The 21,597-nt window shown below is 43.7% G+C and overlaps 1 protein-coding gene across 1 annotated transcript in view; it reads right to left on the bottom strand.

The window, feature by feature from the left end:
* CELSR2 (cadherin EGF LAG seven-pass G-type receptor 2) overlaps positions 1-21,597 on the bottom strand; it is a 142,062-nt gene that overhangs the window by 88,111 nt on the left and 32,354 nt on the right. The window contains exons 2-3 of the mRNA XM_077484453.1: positions 12,799-13,435; positions 10,294-10,406 (exon numbers count right to left, since the gene is read on the bottom strand). Coding sequence (XP_077340579.1) covers positions 10,294-10,406; positions 12,799-13,435 — 750 coding nt within the window. The remainder of the gene's footprint in view (positions 1-10,293; positions 10,407-12,798; positions 13,436-21,597) is intronic.

Here is a 21,597-nt window from a genome sequence, read left to right as displayed (position 1 = left end):
TATATTTATTGGTTTGCGCAAAAGTTATAGCGTCTACAAACTAGAGTACATTTTCTGGAATTTACACAGCTTTTAGTTTATGACTGCCTATCTCATTTCTTGAGGTGCTAAAATGGCAGGGCAGTACAACAAGTGATTGAAAAATTGTATGTAGTAGTATATGTGGTATTACAAAACACATTCTACTGCTTCTCCTGAGTATGGGGATACCACTTTTTGGGAGCCTAGCTGCGTACAGGACCCTGAAAACCAAGCACCGCCTTCAGGATTTCTACGGGTGTAAATTTTTGATTTCACTCTTCACTAATCACAGTTTTGAAGACTATAAAATGTAAATATAGCACAAACCCCCCCCCCCCCCCCCCAAATGACCCCAATTTGGAAAGTAGACACCCCAAGCTATTTGCTGAGAGGCATGTTGAGTCCATTGAGGCTGCATTCACACCTGAGCGTAGCATTTTCAAGCAGAAAAAAAAAAAAAAAATCGCACGATTTTGCGGCGTTTACCGCGATTCGCTGCGTTTTTTACCGCGATTTTGTGCAGGGCAAAAGGTCACCAATGTTAAAAGAAGAAAAACACCCAAATCTGCTCAATTCGAGCGACAAAAAAGGGTCCTGAACTTGTTTGAGCTTCAGGCGTTCGGCTTCAGGCGACATGGAGTGGAGATGTGAACCATCTCCATTCAGAATAATACACTTTTTCCCCTCCAGCGTTTTGTAGCTTCAGGCTTCAAGCTACAAAACGCTCAGGTGTGAATGGGGTCTCAATATTTAATATTTTGCCACAAGTTTCGGGAAAATACATTTTGTTTTACACAAAGTTTTCACTTAATGATATATTGTTCAAACATGGCATGGTTATATGTGGAATTACACCCCAAAATACATTCTGCTGCTTCTCCTGAGTATGGGGATACCGCATGTGTGTGACTTTCTGGCAGTCTAACCACGTACAGGACCCACGAAAACCAATTACCGCCTTCAGGCTTTCTAAGGGCGTAAATTTTTGATTTCAGCCCTCACTGCCCATCACAGTTTCGGAGGCCATGAAATGCCCAGATAGTACAAACTCCCCCCCCCCCCAAATGACGCATTTTGGAAAGTAGACACCCCAAGCTATTTGCTGAGAGGCATGTTAAGTATTTTGCGTGTTTTATTTTTTGCACTTTTATATAAACTGTAAACGTTCCAGTATTAGGGTATCTCAAAATGTGATAGCCATCTCATCTTTCGAGATCCTGTGTAAGTGTGCCCTAGGACTGTGCAATACTGTACCCTACGCTAATACTCCACTAGTGTGTGGTAGTGTTTGAAAAAAACAATGCAAAGACAGGACAGGAGGGACAACAGAAGTAGGTGTCACACCTATATCCGCGTTTTCTGCAGACACAACATATTTTTGGGGGATTTCTTTGGGTAGGGGTACCAGGGAGGACATATGGAAAATTTCCCTCATGCAGCCGGTTCACTGCATTTTGACTGGAAGGTTGGACCGGTGTGTCTGCGTGAAGGGAGGACAGAACGAAAACAATCTTATTATCCCTCCACTTCACAGCGAGCAAATTACTACATCTCAAGCAGGCTCTCTACCCCAGCCTAAGACGGGAATCTACAAGCCACTGAGGTAAGCCCCGGTGATTAGATCTTACAGTGCCACATGCGCCAATTCCATGATCAAACAAGGGACTAAAAAGTGGCATATACAAGTGGTACCCCTTTCTGAATAAGGATGACACCAAGTCCCCCACAATCTTACCAGTGCTCCCTATGTAGTCTGGGCAGTTGTCCGGCTCTACGTAACCATCTCTTCCCTCGTAAACCATAAAACTATATGTATAGCCTACTGCCCTGTCACAAAGCTTACATATCTTGACCCCATATCTGGCGCACTTGCTGGGAAGATACTGTTTGAATGACAAGCAGCCAGAAAACGTAATCAGGGACTCATCAACGCAGACAACTTGATCGGGAGTAAACAAGGCTGCAAACTGCTGGTTGAAGTGGTTTATGAGGGGCTGAATTTTGTAGAGCTGATCGTATTCAGGGTCACCTCGAGGACGACAGAGTTCATTGTCATTGAAATGCATGAACCACAAGATTTGCTCGTATCGTGTCCTGGTCATGGAGGCAGAGAACACGAGCATACGGTGAATTGGGTCAGTGGACCAATATGACTGCAGCTTACTTTTTTTTTTTGTTATGCCCATGAGGAGGAATATGCCCAGGAAGGTCTTAAATTCAGAGACCGTAATAGGTCTCCAATCTCTGGAAAGGGTCAACTAGGTATTAGTCGCAATTAATTGACCAGCATACAAATTGCTTTGGTCCACAATAGATCTATAGAGATCTTCTGTGAAAAAGGCAAATAAAAATCAAGTGACCTAAAATCAACCATTTCCATTTGTTTTCTGGGTTGGCCAGTGAATGAGAGAAGTACGGGTGCTGCAGAAGTAGTGGGCTCTCAATTCAGATTGGCAAATGCAGCAGGATGGGCAGTATGTGTCTTGACGGGCCTGTCAAGCGTTACTGTAGTGAAGGATTGTATGACCAGGATGTACTAGGCCAATGGTGCTTGCCAGTTCACCAGTAGGATGAGCAGCACTAATACTGGCTCTCTGCGGTTCTTGCACCTCAGCAACAGCACAAGAATGGGGTCGGTAACGCCTGACCTTGGCAGGGACCACAACTCCGTCGTCAGAGCCATCTGTTAGGGTGCCGCTGCTGTCTACAGGTTCGTATTCGGAGCCTGAATATGATAGATGGGCGAGTTCGTCTTCACTCTCATCTGTCATGCTCACAAACATGCAGGCCTCTTCACTAGTGTACCTTCGATTTGGACATTTTGGCCTCTAAATTTACTGGTACAACTAGTGAGACTCACTGTAAAAAAAGAGCCTGTCATTGACTGATTGAAGCGCTACCAAAAAAACTGTTAGCCTTTGCAGGAATCAGGCCTGACTCTGCGAATGCTGCAGTTATGTGTTTAGTGTTTTGTACGTGACAGTGATCAATTGATACTGCACTTGGATGGGCTGGGCTGAGGGGCTAAACACAGGTGCTAGCAGGTATCTGGGCTGATCCCGATTACACAGCATTTTTGGGATCCCTAAACTATTGAGGATGCTAATATAGTTATGATCAGATCAAAGATATCTATCCGTTCTGACTCTATACTACTAAGGGAGGTGTATGGTGCGTGCGTGGGTGTTAGCGCTACTGGCACTAACCTGATGCTGCCTGGGGTGACGCAGACCCTAACTGACGCTAAACCATAACTGATATCACCCGCCAGCTGATCGGGGTAAATCTTTTATTAGGTAACATAGTACGGGTGCCTTGACGCTATAAAAAAACTAACTGGGCCTGTTTTTAAGTACCTCAACGCTGATTAGTGTCACAAATGACACCAGTACAGTGATCAAAGAAAAATATGAAGACTGCATTGGGTGACACATTGACAGGTAGTGAAGGGGTTAACTTGGGGGGGGGGGGCATTCGGGGGTAAAATGTGTGCCTATGTGTTCTGTGTCAGTGTAGCGTTGGTGCAACTCACATTTGGATGTCCTCTCTCCTGAACGGAAAATAATTCTAGAGAGGGAGATTACATCACTTCCCCTGCCTGTGTTTACACTTACAGGCAGGAGAAGCATTTCATTTGCCAGAACCGATCAGCAGGTCCAGGCAAGAAATTACTGGCCTGGGCCTGGTGACTGATTTGTTCTGAAACAAATCTGATTGTCGCGCACGCCCCCTAGGTGGCCGTTCCCCCTGACGTAAGGTAGTGACGTTTTGCCCACCCATGCCACTCTGCCGTAGTAAAACTGCGTGGCTGGTCGGGAATCGGTTAAAGTGATACTAAAGTCTTATTTTTTGGTTTAAAAATAACAAACATGTTATACTTTCTCTGTATAATGGTTTTGCACAGAGCAGCCCAGATCCTCCTCTTCTTGGGTCCCTCGCTGGTGCTCCTGGCCCCTCCCTCCTGCTAAGTGCCCCAACAGAAAGCAGCTTGCTATGGGGGCACCCAAGCCGAGCCACTGCTCTGTGTGTCCATTCAGACATGGAGCCCTGGCTGAGCCCCACCCTTCTCTCTCCTCATTGGCTCCCTGACTGACAACAGCAGGAGCCAATAGCGCCCACTGTGTGTCTCAGCCAATCAGGAGAGAGTGTCCTTGACAGCCGAGTCTCTTGTGCAACATCGCTGGATTGAGATGGTAAGTATTAGGTGGGCTTCTGCACACAGAAGGTCTTTATCTTATTGCATAGACTGCATGAAGATAAAAAAAAAAACCTTCTGCCTTTAGAACCACTTTAACTTCTAGACATTAAAGGGGTTGTAAACCCTCGTGGTTTTTCACCTCAATGCATTCTATAGTGCAGCACCCCCCAGATCCCCCCTTTTACTCACCTGAGCATGGTCTTTCCAGTGCCGAGAAAAAGCACACAAGCTCTAGCCGATTTCTCGGGTCCTGATTGAATAGATTGATAGCAGCGCAGCCATTGGTTCACGATGCTGTCAATCAAAATCAATGACGTGGGAGCCGGGGTCGAGGCTGCGTCCTGCTGTTTGTGCCAATATATGCCGCAGCAGGACACGGTAGCATGCCTGCACAAGTGCCTTGAGGGAGAGTGCGTCTCCAATGGGCCACTCGAGAAGAGGAGGAGCCAGGAGCACTGCTGAGGGACCCCAGAAGAGGAGGATTGGGGCCCCTCTCTGCAAAAAAACTGCACAGAGGAGGGTAAGTAAAAAAAAAAAAAAAAACAAGGTTTAGTTATCCTTTAACTACTTTCCTAACGGAAGTATTCAACAAAAAAGCATACCAGATATAGAATGTATAATCTAATCAAATATCTTTCTTTCCTGGCAGGCGTGTAAAGATATTGTAGAATACAATCAACTGTCACTTGATGTATCCTAATTCCCTATTTTCCAGGCTTCTCTGAGGGTCTTTCCCCCTCACACTTTGCCTGTACACATCCGGACCACTGTGATCAGTGTAATCCTCAATCACGTCCGCGCTGGTGGATTCCAGAGCTCCAGGGATGTTCATAGAGTCAGATATATAAGGATGAGGTTATTTAGAACAATATTACAAAATGAATGAATAGCATTAATAGATATTCCTAAAGGCTAGAAAATATGGTACCCAAAAGTACATGGCACCATTTTCATAATTAAAGGGGACCATATACATATAAGGATAGAATTATGAATTGAGCATATGTTCCGGTGAGGACTATGGTGTTAGCACAAAGTAGGTTATTTACCAAATTGTCCATAACTACCCTTGCATAAAAAGATGGGAATTAATGTACAGGATCACAAAATAGAATAGATTTTCAGGTCTTCATTCAGGCTCTCTATTAAAGATCAAAGGGAATTCGATCTCTAAAAAGCCCTAATGCCATCTACTATAAATATATATATATATAGTCCATGTCCTCTAATCTGGGTGGGAGGGGGCACTCCATCCATCTGTAAATGAGGTCGGTTTAACCATTTAAAGATTAAACCTTTTTTGAAAGGTTTTTTTAAAATTACTTAGAACCCCCAAACATATATATCAGGGACACACTGTATTTGCACAGCGGTCCTTCAAAAAAATAAAAAATAAAACACTTAAAAGAATTATGAAACAAAAAAAAAAGGATTAAAAAGTTAGCCCAATTTTTGTGTATCAATGTGAAAGATGATGTTACGCCGCGAGAATTGTGATATTTATTCTAAGCAAAAAAATTGTGATTCTCATTTTATCCAGAATCATGCAGCTCTACAATCCTCTCTGAAAATCTGCAAAACAGTTTTAGGTCTTTTTTAAAAAAAAAAGTTTTGAACAAACATTTTGATCTCAGAGTCTGATGATAGGTACCAGATAGTATATGCATCTCTTCTGTTATTCTCAGAGTGGATTACATATTTTGTTCCCCAACCATATACAGTAACTGGTTATTTATCTTTACCACCGCATATAGAAATTGAAGTATAAAATTGTCTTTATCAAACTTTACATACTGACTAAATTATACACTAAACTTTTTTTTTTGATTTTTATCCAATTAATCGAAACAATGATCGGCCAACTAATTGATTATGAAAACAATCATTATTTGCAGCTGTAGCTAGCATACATCATTTAATGTTTTTTATATTTCAATATGTTTATTAGTAAAAGAAAGAATATCCAAGTTTCATACAGCCAAACAATTAGATATACTGACATTAATTTTTCCGAACATCATACAACACTTCAGAAGTTAAACAAAATGATCATAGTACCCAATCAGTAGCTGTTAAAACAACCAAATAAAATAGCCTTAATATGTGTGCATAGTATTGGTAAGACACCCTAATGGTGTCCCACTGTATCCAAAGTATTTTAATAATAGGGGGTAGAGGAGACCCAGAATACTGGGCAACCCCGACCGCAGTTACCGGAATGGTCCCAGGACCCACCACAACGTAGGGCCTCCTACTATGGCAGTTGTGTTGTACATAAACACTTCAAGAAATAAAATAAATAAATAAAAAAGGAAAAGCAGAGAAGAGGAGAGAGGAAAGGGAGAGGTAGAAAGAATGAAGGAAGAGAAGAGAGAAAGAGGATCATCCTGGAGTTCCCTGTGGAATTGAAATGTAGTGAATCCATGGATCCCATATTTTATTAAACATCTTCGGTTTTTTTATTAAGAATATGAGTGAGCTTATCATTGATCATAATCCAATTAAGTTTACTTTTAACCTGATCAAAAGGAATCCTAGACTGTCTGCAAGAAACTGAAATCGAGATTCTCGTCGCCAATAATATGTAGTTGATTAGTCTTGTCGATTTTTTGGGTGTTCCGTCGGGTAATTTATGAAAAAGCGCACTCTCCGGAGACCTGCGGATGTTTACTCCCGTCATCGAATTGATTAAAATTAAAAATCCATATCCAACATCTGATTACAAGTGGGCATTGCCACCAGATGTGGTGCATTGTCCCAATCTGTCCGCAGCGTCGGAAACAATTAGGTGAAGTAGAAGGATGCATTTTAGCTACTCTAGTGGGTACCAGGTACCAGCGTAAGAGCGTTTTGTAGTTGCCTTCAATAAGGTTGGTATTAATGGAAATTTTGGACAGCTGATAATATTTTGCCAATCTGGCAAATCAAAGGTGAGGTTCAGGTCCTTTTCCCATTGGTCCATATAAGCAAGCTTAGTACCTGGGTCAGTAATGGAGGAATATAAGGCAGATATCTGACCCCTCTGTAATCCTCTAGTTTGACAAGTCAATTGGAATGTAGTAAGCGTAAGGGGGACCCCCACCTGTTTAAGTTTGGATTTAACAAATTATGAGATTTGATTGCATCGAAACATCTCAGCAGAAGGCATTGAGAAGTTGTCTTTGAGATACTGTGTAGAGTATACTTGGTTCCCATTAAGAAAATCTCCAATTCTCAGCAGCCCTTTGTTGAGCCACCATTGAAACAATTGCAGAGCAAGACCAGGTGGAAACTCTGGGTTGCAGAAAATGGGAGCTAATGGTGTGTGGGGAGATGATAGTGGCCTACAGTTGCGTGTTTTGTCCCATACCGCTAAGGAGTGTGATAAAGTAGGGCATAAAATAGGCAGACACTTACGGTTGGGAAGCCACATCAAGGCTCCTATTGCAAGCGGGTGGCATGCAAGTGCCTCTATATAAACCCAAAGGGGGGCTGAACTTTTAGCTGTGGTGTAAGCCAGCTGGGCTATCAGGGCTGATTTTAATTAAACAACATTGTCCTTTCATTTCTATTAAATTAATAGTTAATACATGTCTTCCAAAAATAAGAGTAGTTGAGCAAAACAATAAAAAGCCTTTTATTTAATTTCCATTTCAGTTATTTAACCGAGGATAAAAAAAAAAAATAATAATGCTCAAGATGGGTTTGTCATAATTTTTTTTTATCAAATTCTGTTTATTAATTTTATGCAAAACATACAAAACATTGGACGCGCCTATGACACATCCACAGGCCAACGGCCAATACTAACTAACATCAACAACTAACTAATCCAATCGAACCCCTCACCCCCCTCCCCCCCTCTAACCCAGAGTCACAGCCCGACCGGTACCCTTGTACCTTCCCTTATACACTCAGTGTCTGAATCCTACGATAAGTTGATAAATTAACAGAGTACCCGTCAGGACATTCCCACATACATGCCTAAAACATCAACAGTTCACATTAGCAAATACCTCCTTATGTTTTATTTTTGCCCCTAGCCCGACCACCTCCTTACTATATATTATTATCCTACAGTTGTGTTGGAATTAAGCCAGGAGTGCCAGACCTTATCGAATTTCTTCATACACCCTCTGGCCTCATAGGTGCGTTTGTAATAAGGCAACATCGTGTTCACCAGGTTTTTCCAAAAGGAAACCGTCGGGGCCCTTGTTTTCTTCCAATGCAAAAGAATGGACTTTCTACCGTAAAACAGGATGCTCAGCATTGTTCGCATGGCCTGTGAAGGCACCACCTCATCAACCAGGCCAAACAGGCATACTCTAATAGTCTTAGGAATAGGTACTTGAATCAGTTCAAAGATGCACAAAGTTATGTCTTCCCAAAAATCCTGTACAAGTGCACAGTCCCAAAAAATATGGTTAGCATCCGCCGGGGAATGAGAGCACCTCCAGCATTCCGAGGAGACGCTAGGAAAAATCTTACCCAACCGGGCCGGAGTATAATAGCTTCTGTGCAAAAATTTGAACTGGATCAATCTGTCCCTAGCGGACACCAGATGTTGGAGCGGCTGGACCCACAGATCATCCCAGTCCTCCACTTGGGCATCCGGGACCTCAGTTGCCCACCTCTCTCTACATTTTGCTATAGCCTGAGGTGTGATTTGGAACATTTCCCTGTAGGTCACTGAAAGGGGTTTGACCAGGTCCTCTCCCAACAACAACCTCTCCAAGGCTGACGGCATAGACTCCACCCTCATCTCCCGAAACTGTGTTTGAAAGGCATGTCTAATTTGTAGAAATCGGAACAAGTAACTATTTGGCAGGCCGTGTCTAGTTTGCAATTGGGGAAAGGTCTGCAGCTCCCCGTCTCTGGTGATATCCCCCACGGTCTTGATACCTGCCACCACCCACAACATCGGATCCGGGAGGTTATAAAAATGTGGCAAGGTCGGGTTCATCCACAAGGGAGTGGAAGGGGACACCCCTCTAAAACTGGGACACGTTAATTTAACCGCTACACCCCATGCTCTGATAGTAGCCTTCATGGACAGTGTCAATAGTAGCTCCAATTTGGTACCCCTAAACAGGGCGAAGAGCAAACTGTCATACGCCCCCAGGTAAGCCGCCACCAACACTGTGGCCGCATCCCCATCATCGACCGTCAACCATCGGCATGCAAACACCAGCTGCCCGGCGAGTAGAGCCAGGCCTCCCCTTTCCCTGGGTTCCTGCAGAACTTTAATTCCCACTCTGGGTGTCCCAGGGGCCCAAAGAAACGATGAGATTATACTGTCTAGTTTGCGGAAATAGGAACCCAAACCGGTGCGTGCCAAAGAAAATATAACACCACTGGGAGAAATTTCATCTTCAGCAAACTAATCCTTCCCATTAAAGACAGCGGGAGTTTAATCCACGTTTGCGTTTTCTTCTTAAGGAGCTGTATCAGGGGTAGTAAATTCAGGGCCATATAGTCTTCCACCCTCGCTGTAACCTGCACTCCCAAGTATTTGAGGGACTCAACCCACTGCAATGCCATCCCGGGGTTCGCCCTATCCCTTGCCGCCGCATCAATGGGTAAAATTGAGGACTTCCCCCAGTTTACCCTTAGCCCGGAAAACTGAGCAAAATGATCTATAATCCCCAAGGCCACTGTCAAAGATTCCCCAGGGTCATTTAGGAATAATAACATGTCGTCCACATACAATGCAAGAGTCTCATCAATCGTCCCCACTCTAATATGACCAATGTTGCTCGAGGACCGCAATGCGACAGCAAGCGGCTCCAGAGCCAAGGAAAACAGAAAGGGCGAGAGAGGACAACCCTGTCTCGTCCCCCTGCCCACTGCAAAGAAGTCAGATGTGGCCGAACCCAGTTTAATCGCCGCTCTCGGCTGAGTATATAACATCGCTATCCATCTTCGAAACTGTGGACCGAACCCCATGACCTCCAACACTGTGTTCATGTACATCCAGTCCACAGAGTCGAAGGCCTTTTCAAAGTCTATGGAGACCACAACTCTGGATGCGTGTGCATTCTGTTTAATCTGTAAATGGGTAAAAAGTCGTCTTAAATTCGTGTCTGTGGACTTACCCGGCATAAAGCCAGTTTGGTCAATATTAACTATCGAGGGAAGCACCGTAGCTAAACGTCTGGCCAGTATTTTGGTGAGAATTTTTAAGTCCATATTAAGCAGGGCAATCGGTCTGTAAGACGCACATTCCAAAGGGTCCTTTTCCGGCTTCAATAAGAGGACCATGTACGCCTCCATCATAGAATTCGGGAGGGAACCTTGCTCAAGACAGTGTCTCAAAAGTGCATGAAGTCGGGGGGCCACCAGGTCCACATTAGCTTTGTAAAAGTCTGCTGGGAACCCGTCCGGGCCAGGGGCCTTACCCAGGGGAATGCAAAAATCGCTGTCTGTACCTCCGCAAGCGTTATTTTGGCTTCTAAAAGGTCCCGGTCCACATCGGAAAGCCTAGGAATAGGTAGGTCACCCAAGAATGAACTCAATGCTGACTGGTCATAGGGAGGAATGGGGGAGTACAGTGCAGAATAAAATTGAACAAACTCCTGCATGATAGCCCCCGGTTCGCTAATCAGTCCCCCACCCTTCTCCCTAAGAACCGGGACACAGGTGAGGGAGCCACGATCAGCCACCAGCATTGCCAATAGTTTCCCATTTTTGTCGCCCTCTGCAAAGACCGTCTGGGCCTGTTTAACTGTGTCCGCACGGGATTGATTCGTGAAATGCAGCGAGAGCGTGCGCCTCGCCTCCAACAGGGCCTCGTATGTTGCACCTGACGGAGAGTCCGCGTGCGCCCTGGCTTCCTGATTTACATGTTGCAGTAAGTCGTCCACCTCTTTCCCATCAGCCACCCTGGCCATTTTTATAACCGAAATAAAGTGCCCCCGCGTCACCACTTTAAACGCATCCCATACCACACTTGGGTCAGCCGACTCAGCGTTTATAGACCAGTATGTATGCATCTCCCCTGATACCTGATCCTGGACCAAGTCATTGTGAATCCAGCCTGGGGAGAGCCTCCAACCCCCCCTCCTCTCCCCTGATGGTAATGTCAAGGTAACTTCAAGTGGATTATGGTCTGTCAGTCCCCCCGCTTGGTAAGTCACCCCAGTCACATATTGCAGCAGTAACTTGTTCCCAAACGCTAAATCAATTCTCGCCGCCGACTTGTGAGTCGTCGATACATGCGAATACCCTTTCTCCAGCGGATGTTTCCATCTCCACAGTTCCACCAGTTCTGTCACCGAGCACCAACCGAGCAGATCAGCCGATACCCCCCTGTGCGGGTTGGTGGTATCCAAGGCCGCATCAAGAACGGCATTGAAATCCCCCAACCATAGCACAGGAAGGTGAGCATACGGTGCAAGCTTGGCCAAGAGATCATACAACACCCTGACCTGAAAAGGTGGCGGGACATACACATTAATCAATACCATTCGTTTGTAAAAGACATCCAGAACTACAGCCACAAATCTGCCTCCTGGGTCAGAGATAACTTGATGAATTTTATAAGAAACATTTCTAGAAATCAAGATCGAAACGCCTCTGGCGAAGGTGGAGTACGTTGAGTGTAATGCTCTCTGTATCCAAGGTTTGCGCAGAGCTAAGACCCTGCTACCATCAAGATGGGTCTCCTGTAGAAGGATGATGTGTGGCTTGGACATTTTAAGAAATTTAAACACAGCAGCCCTCTTTACCTGATGACCCAACCCCCGGACATTCCATGAAACAATTTTTACATCATCCGCCATTAAGCATGCTGACCATACATATATCGAGGCATCTGTCTAAAGGCAGGATAAGTGCATTCCAGACATAAAATACACAAAGTTTGCATTGATACCTTATAGTAAATTTCCCCAGTTGAGCTGTGACTCCCTGAAACCCCCCCCCCCCCCCCTGCCTGTATACCAGTAACAACCCCAACCAGTCCGGTATTTAGCTTTGACCCGAACCCCACAAACACCACAAAGAGAACAGTTGTGGTCATGGCACTGCCATGCCGCAGTGATCGGTAGTCCTGCAGCACTAAAGTCAGTCCTCTTCCACTCCACATTGACGCTCCAACTCACATAAGAGCCATGTAGCAGGGTATAATGAGCCTCCGCCCCAGCACGCAAACAGGTGCCACCCTTCTAAGAGGACCCGTTGTCAGGTTCATGGTACACGAGCTACCCCCTCCCCCTTCTCATACTCAAAGGCAGGTGGGCCCACATCCCCCAGAATTTCCCCAAGGCAAAATAAGGAAGACGAGCGAGGCCAGTCCAGTCTTCAAAACAGCGAAGAAGAAAAACAGATGCAACTGTGAGTATAGAATCCCCAGGAGCAGATCTCAACATTATTTCCCCCCACAGGTTCAAGAACCACAAAAGGAGCAGGCCAAGTGGTCTGAGACTTATTGCCAAAATAAAAAGGGGGAAAAGAAAAGGGGAAAAACAAGGTATAGTTGATTCGTGTTAGCTGTGGGCACCGCAATAAAACACCGCCGTGCACTCTGGAGGGATAGCACTACCAGGACATAACAGCTCCGAGGGAAAACTTTCTCACCAGCCGAAGAAAAATGCACTCACAATTCCTTGTCCATCCAGTCCCTGGCCTCCTCAGGATGTTCGAAGAACTTAGCCCCCTTGTATTGTACCCGGAGCTTGCTGGGATAGAGCATACTGTACTTTATCTCTTTGTCACGCAGTCGACGTCGCACCTCAGTAAAAGATCTCCTCTTCTGTTGCGTGGCTGCAGAGAAATCCGGAAAGAGCATTATCTTGTCATTACCATGGCGCAGCTCCGGGACCTTCCTGGCTCGGGTCAGGATCAGATCCCGGTCACAGAAATTCAAAAACCGGACCAGGAACGGCCGAGGGAAAGCTCCTGGGGGTCGGTGACCCGTCGGGACCCTGTGCGCCCGTTCCACCACATATGTAGGCGGCACCTCAGCAATAGACAGCAGTTGTTTAAAGAATTGTTCAGCAAAATGCGCAGGCTGGTCACCTTCAGCGCCTTCCGGCAGCCCCACCACTCGGAGATTATTACGCCTCTGACGATCTTCTGCGTCAATAGCCTTATGTTGCAGCGCTTTGACCTGCTCCCTGAGCTCCGCTAGCTGAGCCCCATAACTGTGGGACGTGTCCTCCACATCTGACACCCTCGTTTCCACAGTGGTTAGGCGGCCCCTTATCTTGTCCAGGTCATGTCTGATCAAACTGCATTCTGAGGAGAGGTGGTCTATACGGCCCACAAGTTCAGCTTTACTTGCGCTGATGGCTTCCAATATTGGCCTGGTAATGGCATCAGTATCCACCGCTGAGGCCGTAACTGACAAGGGCTCAGCTCCTTCCTTCTCCCTCGGCTGCGCCATCCCCCCCCCCTGTATGCTCTGCACGCTGCGAGGTTGACGGGGAAGACAAGATGGCGGGGGCGGGGCTTAGCTCCGTGCCTCCCGTGGAATGTAAATGGCGCTGGTCCCTGCGCGCTCTAGCTCCCTTTCGGGCGGCGGAAGATGGCATCCCCAGCTGCAGCTCACCTTCCCCCAGCGGATGCCGGTGTTCGGTAGCGGATGGCGGCTCAGAATCGGTCGGATAATGATCCGGAGGTGCGGAGCTGTGGAGACACGCTGCTGCCTCGATCACATCCGGCCGGAAGTCCGGGTTTGTCATAATTTAATAAAGTTCCATTAAAAATCTGAAATTAAAAACAGAAACATTGGGACCTCAAAGTGGAAGTATTATGCCTTGTACACGCGGTCGGAAATTCCGATGGAAAAGGTCCGATAAGATTATATTGTCGGAAAATCCGATCGTGTGTGGGCTCTATCGGACTTTTTCTGTTGGAAATTCAAAAAATTTGAGAGCAGGATTTCAAATTTTCCGTCAAAAAAATCCAATCTGACTTTTTCCGATCATTTGTAGAGAATTCCGATTGGACAAAGTGCCACGCATACTCAGATCAAATTATGAGACCAAAGCTATTGGCTACTAGCCTCAATGTAGTCCCATCATAACGAACGAACGTCATCACGTTACGAACGATCAGATTTTCCGACAGCTTTGTCCGACCGTGTGTATGCAAAACCAGTTAGGACAAAATCCGTTGGAAAAAATCTGACGGATTTTTTTGTCGGAATGTCCGACCGTGTGTACAAGGAATTAGTGACCAAGGGTCAGGAAAAATCCAAGATGTGACCATATGCCAGACTTTTCAAAGGAGTTTTTGCTAATGGCGTGATAACTAAAATACTGCAAAGTGGTATGAAGGAGATCAGATAGTAAGGGTGGGGGACCAGTGGAAGAAACTGGATTATTCCAACAAAGTTCTTAAAAATATAGGGACGCATCAAAATATAGTTCATCTTTCAGTAAGCACTACTTTGGTGAATCAAGCACTTCTTGACAAACCAACTTCACATGGTTTAGTCAATATTTTTCTCTAGGCCTTTTTTCTAGTTCAGTGCCTTTTTTCATATAGAATGAGAAGCGGCAACAAATAGTTTTAATATATTTCAAATCTATATGAACTCTATCACACTCAAAAGAAGGAGAAAGGAGCAAAAATCTAACTTTATACACTAGGACAATCATGCCAGTGGGTATTTTTTGGTGTTCTTTCAAGCAGCCATTTACCTGTTTAAAGTGTTTTTATTTTTAGTTTTGTGATAAGAGTATGGAATGGTTAACTCCTGTTTTTTTGAGAAGATTTCCTTTCACTCCCTCAAAGGTGTGAAGCCCCCCCTTAGGCAGTTGTCAAAGGAACAGGTGTCTCCACTGAAAGATTTCTCCTATCAGATGACAAGCTGTAAAATTTTAGATTTTCCTTACTTTTTGCCACAATGAAAATGGCTATCAGGACAAATATAGTTGGTAAATCTAAGCAGAGACATACAGAAAAAAGCATGACAGAAATTCTAACCATTACCTCCTCTAACTAAACCTTAAAAAAAAAAAACAAAGTAAAAAATGGTTTGGCTTCAGATGTCCTTTAATAATTTAAAGTGCCACTAAACCCACGTCATTAAAAACTGTCAGTACATGCTGTTCATACTCGGTCTCAATGAGATTTGTTTTCTGTAAAAAAAAAAATGGTTGATCCCGCTGTTCACTGTTCCTCCCTCTTTGTCCGTGTCCCCACTGGAGTTTGAGATTGTGTAATCCAGCTGCTGTCACATCTACTGAGCATGCTCCAGTTTCAGTTCCCTGGGTTGTGAAGCCCACATGTGGGTGTATAGGGTAAATGACGACCCACTCCTTCCCTCCTTCTCTATGCCCACACAATTGGGGAGGACAATTACATGTTGATTAATGGAGGATTCACCCCCCTGTAATTCCAAACACACAAAAGTAATAGACAACAGCTGGAGGGGCATGACAGGCTGTGATCGGCAAAACCTCCTCCTAAATAGCCAACACCATGTTTTCGCCCAAAAATTTTAAAGATTTGAGTTCAAATACATATTTGACAATTTAAAACATTTATTTGACATTTATTACTTTTTCCTTTGTATTTCGAAGGCTGTTTTTTTTTTAAACATGTGATCAACAGCACAGGACTGGAAGCTCCTCCTGCTGATGTTTCCTTGCAGCACCATCTTAAGTATTGCTTTCCGAGTCCACAGTGGAGTGTATTTCCGCCCTTACATTGAGCCTCCTTCTCAATCCAACGTTTCTATAGCAACCCTGCTTCCCTGTTCATAGCTGACTTGTTTTATTTCATAGTATTTACTTGTGCTGCTTATCTAGAGTTTGCCTGTGTGAGTTTTATCAGCTTCAGCTGATGAGACTGCAGTTATTTCTGTTCCATGCCCTGCCTTACACAGCATGTGAGGTCACATGGTGTGTAGAAGGAAGCTCTGAGTGATTATGCAGCCTGCTGGGAGTTCAGTGTTGTGTGCCATAGGAAGTCCTGATAACAGATAGATAAGCACCTAGAGAGTGTGCCATATATCAGGGGAGATCTGGGCATGCTCAGTGACATCATTCTAAAGAACAAAAAGGATTACAACAATACTAAGTAAGGAGATATCTACAAGCAGTGTTCATCAGGGTTTTTTTATGCTGATTTACATGGGACAAAATTGTGGGGGGGGGGGGGGTTTACAACCTCTTTAACAATAATTCTATACTAAATCAATATCTCTGGCAGGGGAAAAAAGCCTGCTGGGCATTTAGTAGGCTCACCAAACATCGGAAAGCGGGTGGCCTTGGGCATATGGTTTTAAAAGATTATAATATTTCTACTGTACTTGCCCAATGTAAAGGATGGTTTGTCCAACCACCCCACTTCCCTTTCAGCAGAGATTGAGGCTGAATTAATGCCTGGTAGAGCTGCACGATTCAGGACAAAATGAGAAAGACTATTTTTTTTTTTTTGCTTAGAAAAAAGATCGCGATTCTAGTGGCATAACATCATCTTTCACATTATACAAAAAATTGGGCTAAGGCTTCATGTACACTGCTGCTGGTAAACAGATGTTTAGGAGCACTTGGGTGTTTTTTTCAGCTGCTCCTGATCTCTCCTCTATGTTATCTTATCAGTACATGTACACAGGGTCGTTTATAGTTGTTTATAGATAGTTGAGTTTAGAAGCATTTTTTGGAAAGAAAAATAGCATTCAGAATGGATGTTCAGAGGCATTTGAAATGCGTGGAAACATGTTTCGTTTACAGGCGTTTTACATTTTTGACTAATAAAAAAAAAGCAATTCTAAAACACAAATGTGGCTAAGCGCGACAAAACTGACGTTTTTAAACTTTGATTACTATCTGCCAAGTTAAATCATTCAGGAGAGGTTTTAAAACGCCCTGTGTACATTAAGCCTAACTTTACCGTTTCATTTTTTTCGCTGAAGTATATTTTTTCCTAAATAATTGCTTTTGAAAGACCGCTGTGCAAATACAGTGTGACATAAAATATTGCAACGATCTCCATTTTATTCTCTAGGGTCTCTGCTAAAAAAAAAAAAAAAATTATATAAATAAATATATATATATATATATATATATATATATATATATATATATATATATATATATATATATATATATATATATATATATATATATATATATATATATATATATATATTTATTATGTTTGGGGGTTCTAAGTAACTGATTTTAACTTGTAAGCAAAAAGTGTCAAAAAAGCCTTAGTTTTTAAGTGGTTAAACCAACTTCATTTACAGACCTACGTTCATTCCTTTGCTCTAAAAGAACCAAGATATACATTGTTTCTCTTTATTTCTTTATTATGGGTGAGTTTTCTTTTTTTTTTCTTTTGACAGCTCTGAGCAGAGAAGGCTTTGCACTTGTTACATAGAATCAGAGAAATGCTGTATTACGATCGGGAGGGGAGTTGTATCACAATAAAAAAAAAAAAATGAACAATTGATCATGCAGCTCTAATACCTGGTAAGAATCTACTAACCTTTTAATTATCAGCAGTCCTCAAACCACCAAATGTACCTCACATATCGCCCACCATCATAGCCTTGTTTTCTGCTTGGGAATTTCCACAAACCCTACCTAACACTGATCGGATGACCACTCTTCCTATACCAACACCGGTATGTAATATAATTATTCCTAATTTATTGTTGGGCCACTGGACTAGCAAAAGGTATTTTGTGGCTCCGTGATCTCTTTAGAAATGATTCCCTGAAAACCTTCCTAAAGCTCCAACACGAATATCAGATATCTCACAAAGCCTATTATACTTATCTTCAAATTGCATCATACTTCCATCACAATCCATCACAATCCTTCATTCTCTTGCCACCTTCCATGCAAAATCGCAAATTACTACCAGATACGCAGAGAATTGAAAGGGGGGGAATATCTCCATTTTATTCTCTGCTGCAGGATAAAAATACATTCTTTAAGTCTTCACCATTTTTAGCCTGGGAAATGGATGTAGGGAAAACATTCACCCACAATCAATGAGAATATGCATTCCAATCAATTTACAAGTCCACTAGGAATGTAAACATGGGAAATAATGCAAAAACTACATCTGCGATGGTATCTAATTTGCATCTCCAAATTTAACCCCCTTTCCTCCAATACTTGCTGGAGGGGGTGTGGCCAAGTAGGCACACTATTCCACCAACTATGGAATCTAAATCAGACTTAGGTGAGTATTTAGGGATAGCGGGCTACTTTTAAAAGTTTCTTTACCTTAATGCAGAGAATGCATTAAAGTATTATTAAAACCACAACAGTAAAATCAGTCTCCTTATGCAAGTAAAGCTTTTTATACTCCCTGTGGAACATAAATGGTTAATCCTGTACATTATGTAAAAAATCTATTTGATCCTGTCATCTCTGATCCTCCCTTTCTTTTACTGCCGCATCCATCTTCTCGGTGGGTCTCGTTGTCATTTGGCGAAGCCGCGATGACGTCACTCCCACGCATGCGCACGGAAGCCGCCACTCGCGGCATATCGCTGTTGACAGCGGCGCGCTCAGTGCGCCTGCACACCGCTGTCTACGGCGCATGTGGTGACTGTCTTTCGGCAAATATCTCCTAAACCGTGTAGGATTAGGAGATATTTCTTGGACCTACAGGTAAGCCTTAATCTATGCTTACCTGTAGGTCAAAGTGTGTTGTAAGGGTTTCCAACCACTTTAACCAGTGCTCAGTCAAACTGAAAAAAGTCACAAGACTGCTATATACTGCTAATAAGAAAAGGTATTTAAAGTTCCACCCAAAAACATTTGGCATGTCATTTTTTTTTGGGGGGGGGGGGGGGGGCAGAAACCCTCTTTTTAGAGGCATCCAGCTCCCACGGCGCCGGAAGTTAACCTCTCCCCCTCCCTCTCGGCAATCATCTGGGATCTGTCACAGGTCCCAGACGATTGCCCGGCCAGTCACGGCACGCCACGCGGCTCACGCAATAATCTATGACACGTCACAGGTCCCACATGATTGAACCAACAGTTACAATGCCGGCGCCGCAGAGAGGAGAGGGAGACTTCTTTCCCCCGCATCACTGGACCCTGGGGCAGGTAACTGTCTGATTATTAAAATTCAGCAGCTGCAGTATTTGAAGTTTATATTTACTAAAATAATTGCATTTCCATGTTCAGTGTACGGTGGGAGACCAGATATAGTGAATGCAGGGTACTGGGTTTAGTAACACTTGAAAGGTAAAATAAACTTTTACCTTTACAACCACTTTAAACCTAAAAGTCCCACCTGTTCCGTAGATCACAGAAGCTATACTTCCGTTCATAATGCAGCAGTTGAGTTTCTAGCAACTTTAACAGGCTGTAGTATCAGTCAAATTGGACCATGCTCTATTGGGCCTAAATCCTCTCAGTACAGGATAGTGTATATGGAGATTTTCTATGCATTTATCTTTTTCTACTGGTTAAAGTAATATTAAAGGCATCTTTTTTAAAATAACAAACATGTCATACTTACTTGCATGGAATGCAAGAAGGTAAACACCTTGAGCCTTTCCAACTTCTTTAGATGGACTTGTGTCATTTTTCAACTATATAGAATAGGGGTGCAACGGATCGTCACCGATCGGATCCGTGATCCGAACGGGTCACCCCGCTCGGATCGGTAAACACTGCGATCTGCGGAGCGTTCCGTGGTCTCGGCCTTAGGAAAGGGTGCAGCTTCGACCTTGCTCCGAATCGGCGGCCATCTTTCTACACCCATGACATGACGCCGGTTCCTCTCTGCCCTCTCTGTACCGATCTGTACAGTGGAGGGAAGAGATCGGATGGAAGCAGCGATGTGGGCTGGATCTGTAGTGCCCACAGCGCTGCTCTGTGACAGCCATCCCTCCATACCCAGCCAATACTCTGCAGTACCCTGCCAATACTTTGCAGTACCCTGCCAATACCCAGCAATACCCTGCCAATACCCACCCATACTCAGCCAATATTACAGTGGGGACTATATGGTGGTGGAATTTTCACAGGTTTTTGCAAATTATTATTTGCTGATCCGAAAAAAGATCCAATCCGTGCGTTTTTTGATCCGTTGCACCCCTAGTATAGAACTGTAAGCTGCAATTCATTAATGCGCAAATTATTATACATTTAATACTGCTAATGTTATTTGTCAATCTGCTGTGGTCAATTATTATTATTTTTTCCAACTTCCTGTATAATTTAGAATTCCATTTTATGCAAGTTTAACATGCATCTACTAGGTGGAAGACATAGGAACACGAAGAAAGCTAAAAACAAAATGACCATGATAAAGAGGTCTAAGCGACAAATATGTATTTCCACGAAGGAAAATATTTGTTCATCCATACTTTTTAGAAAATGGTCATCATCCTCCCCACCCATGAGCCTGCAGGTCTGGTTACAAGGCAGGATTTCACTACTATTTGCCCTTCCCCCAACAGGTGTCAATAGACAGGCTGAAATAATGTGCCTTTTAAGTTACAAGCTAGCTGCAAAGAAGTGCGATCAATTCATTCCATTGCATGATAATGGACAGTGATGTATTAGTGGAAGAGACACATACAACGATTATAAGAGCTTATACATGATGCCTACATGGTTATTCCAGAGCATCTTGGAATGTAGTATATGTACATACCCTGCAGAAAGGATATCTAGTATACCTGCATATTAAAGGTGCCTAGTGATTAAGTAGTTGAGAACCTCAATGACTTTGCAAATTCTTGCTTTGATAGTCTGACACAATATACTACTGTTTCTCCATGTATTTGTAAAACAATCTACAGGCTAACCAATTAAAAAAATGTGGGAAAGGGCACAGCTCCCAACTGTCCCTGATTTAGAGGGACTGACCATGATTTGGAGCAACGCCCCTCTGTCTCTTTCCTCGTTTGTCCCTCATTTTGGTCTGATCCATATAGTTGTATATTTTATCTTTCAAAAAGTGTTTCCCAATGCTAAACCGTTCATCTAAATTCTAAATTGCTGCATTTGTAAATTTTAAAAGCCAATATAAAGGATTAGTAGTGGTAAAATAAAAAATAAAAACCCGTGGATTAAAGTAAAAAAAGTGCGTCATACTTACCTGCTCTGTTGCAGTAAATTAGCACAGAGCAGCCCAGATCCTCCTTCTCGGTTACCTCGTTGCTGCTCTTGGCCCCTCCCTCCTGTCGAGTGCCCCCACAGCAAGCAGCTTGCTATGGGAGCACCAGAGCCGAGTCACAGCTCCCTGTGTTCATTCAGACACGGAGCCCCAGCCTGGCCCCGCCCACCCTCTCTCCTGATTGTCTGATACCATCATAGTCAGCCAATCAGGAGGGAGAGTATCAGACGGCCGAGGAACTTGTGGACATCACTGGAAAGAGATGGGGCTCAAGTAAGTATTAGGGGTCTGATGCACACAAAAGTTTTATCTTAATGCATTAAGATAAAAAGCCTTCCGACTTTACA

The sequence above is a fragment of the Lithobates pipiens genome, unplaced genomic scaffold (assembly GCF_037356315.1).
Source record: "Lithobates pipiens isolate NorthernLeopardFrog02 unplaced genomic scaffold, aLitPip1_a1.2 Scaffold_16, whole genome shotgun sequence".
In the NCBI taxonomy this organism is placed as follows: Eukaryota; Metazoa; Chordata; class Amphibia; order Anura; family Ranidae; genus Lithobates; species Lithobates pipiens.
The sequence above is the reverse complement of the archived record's forward strand: the minus strand, read 5'-3'. Positions and strand labels throughout refer to the sequence as shown.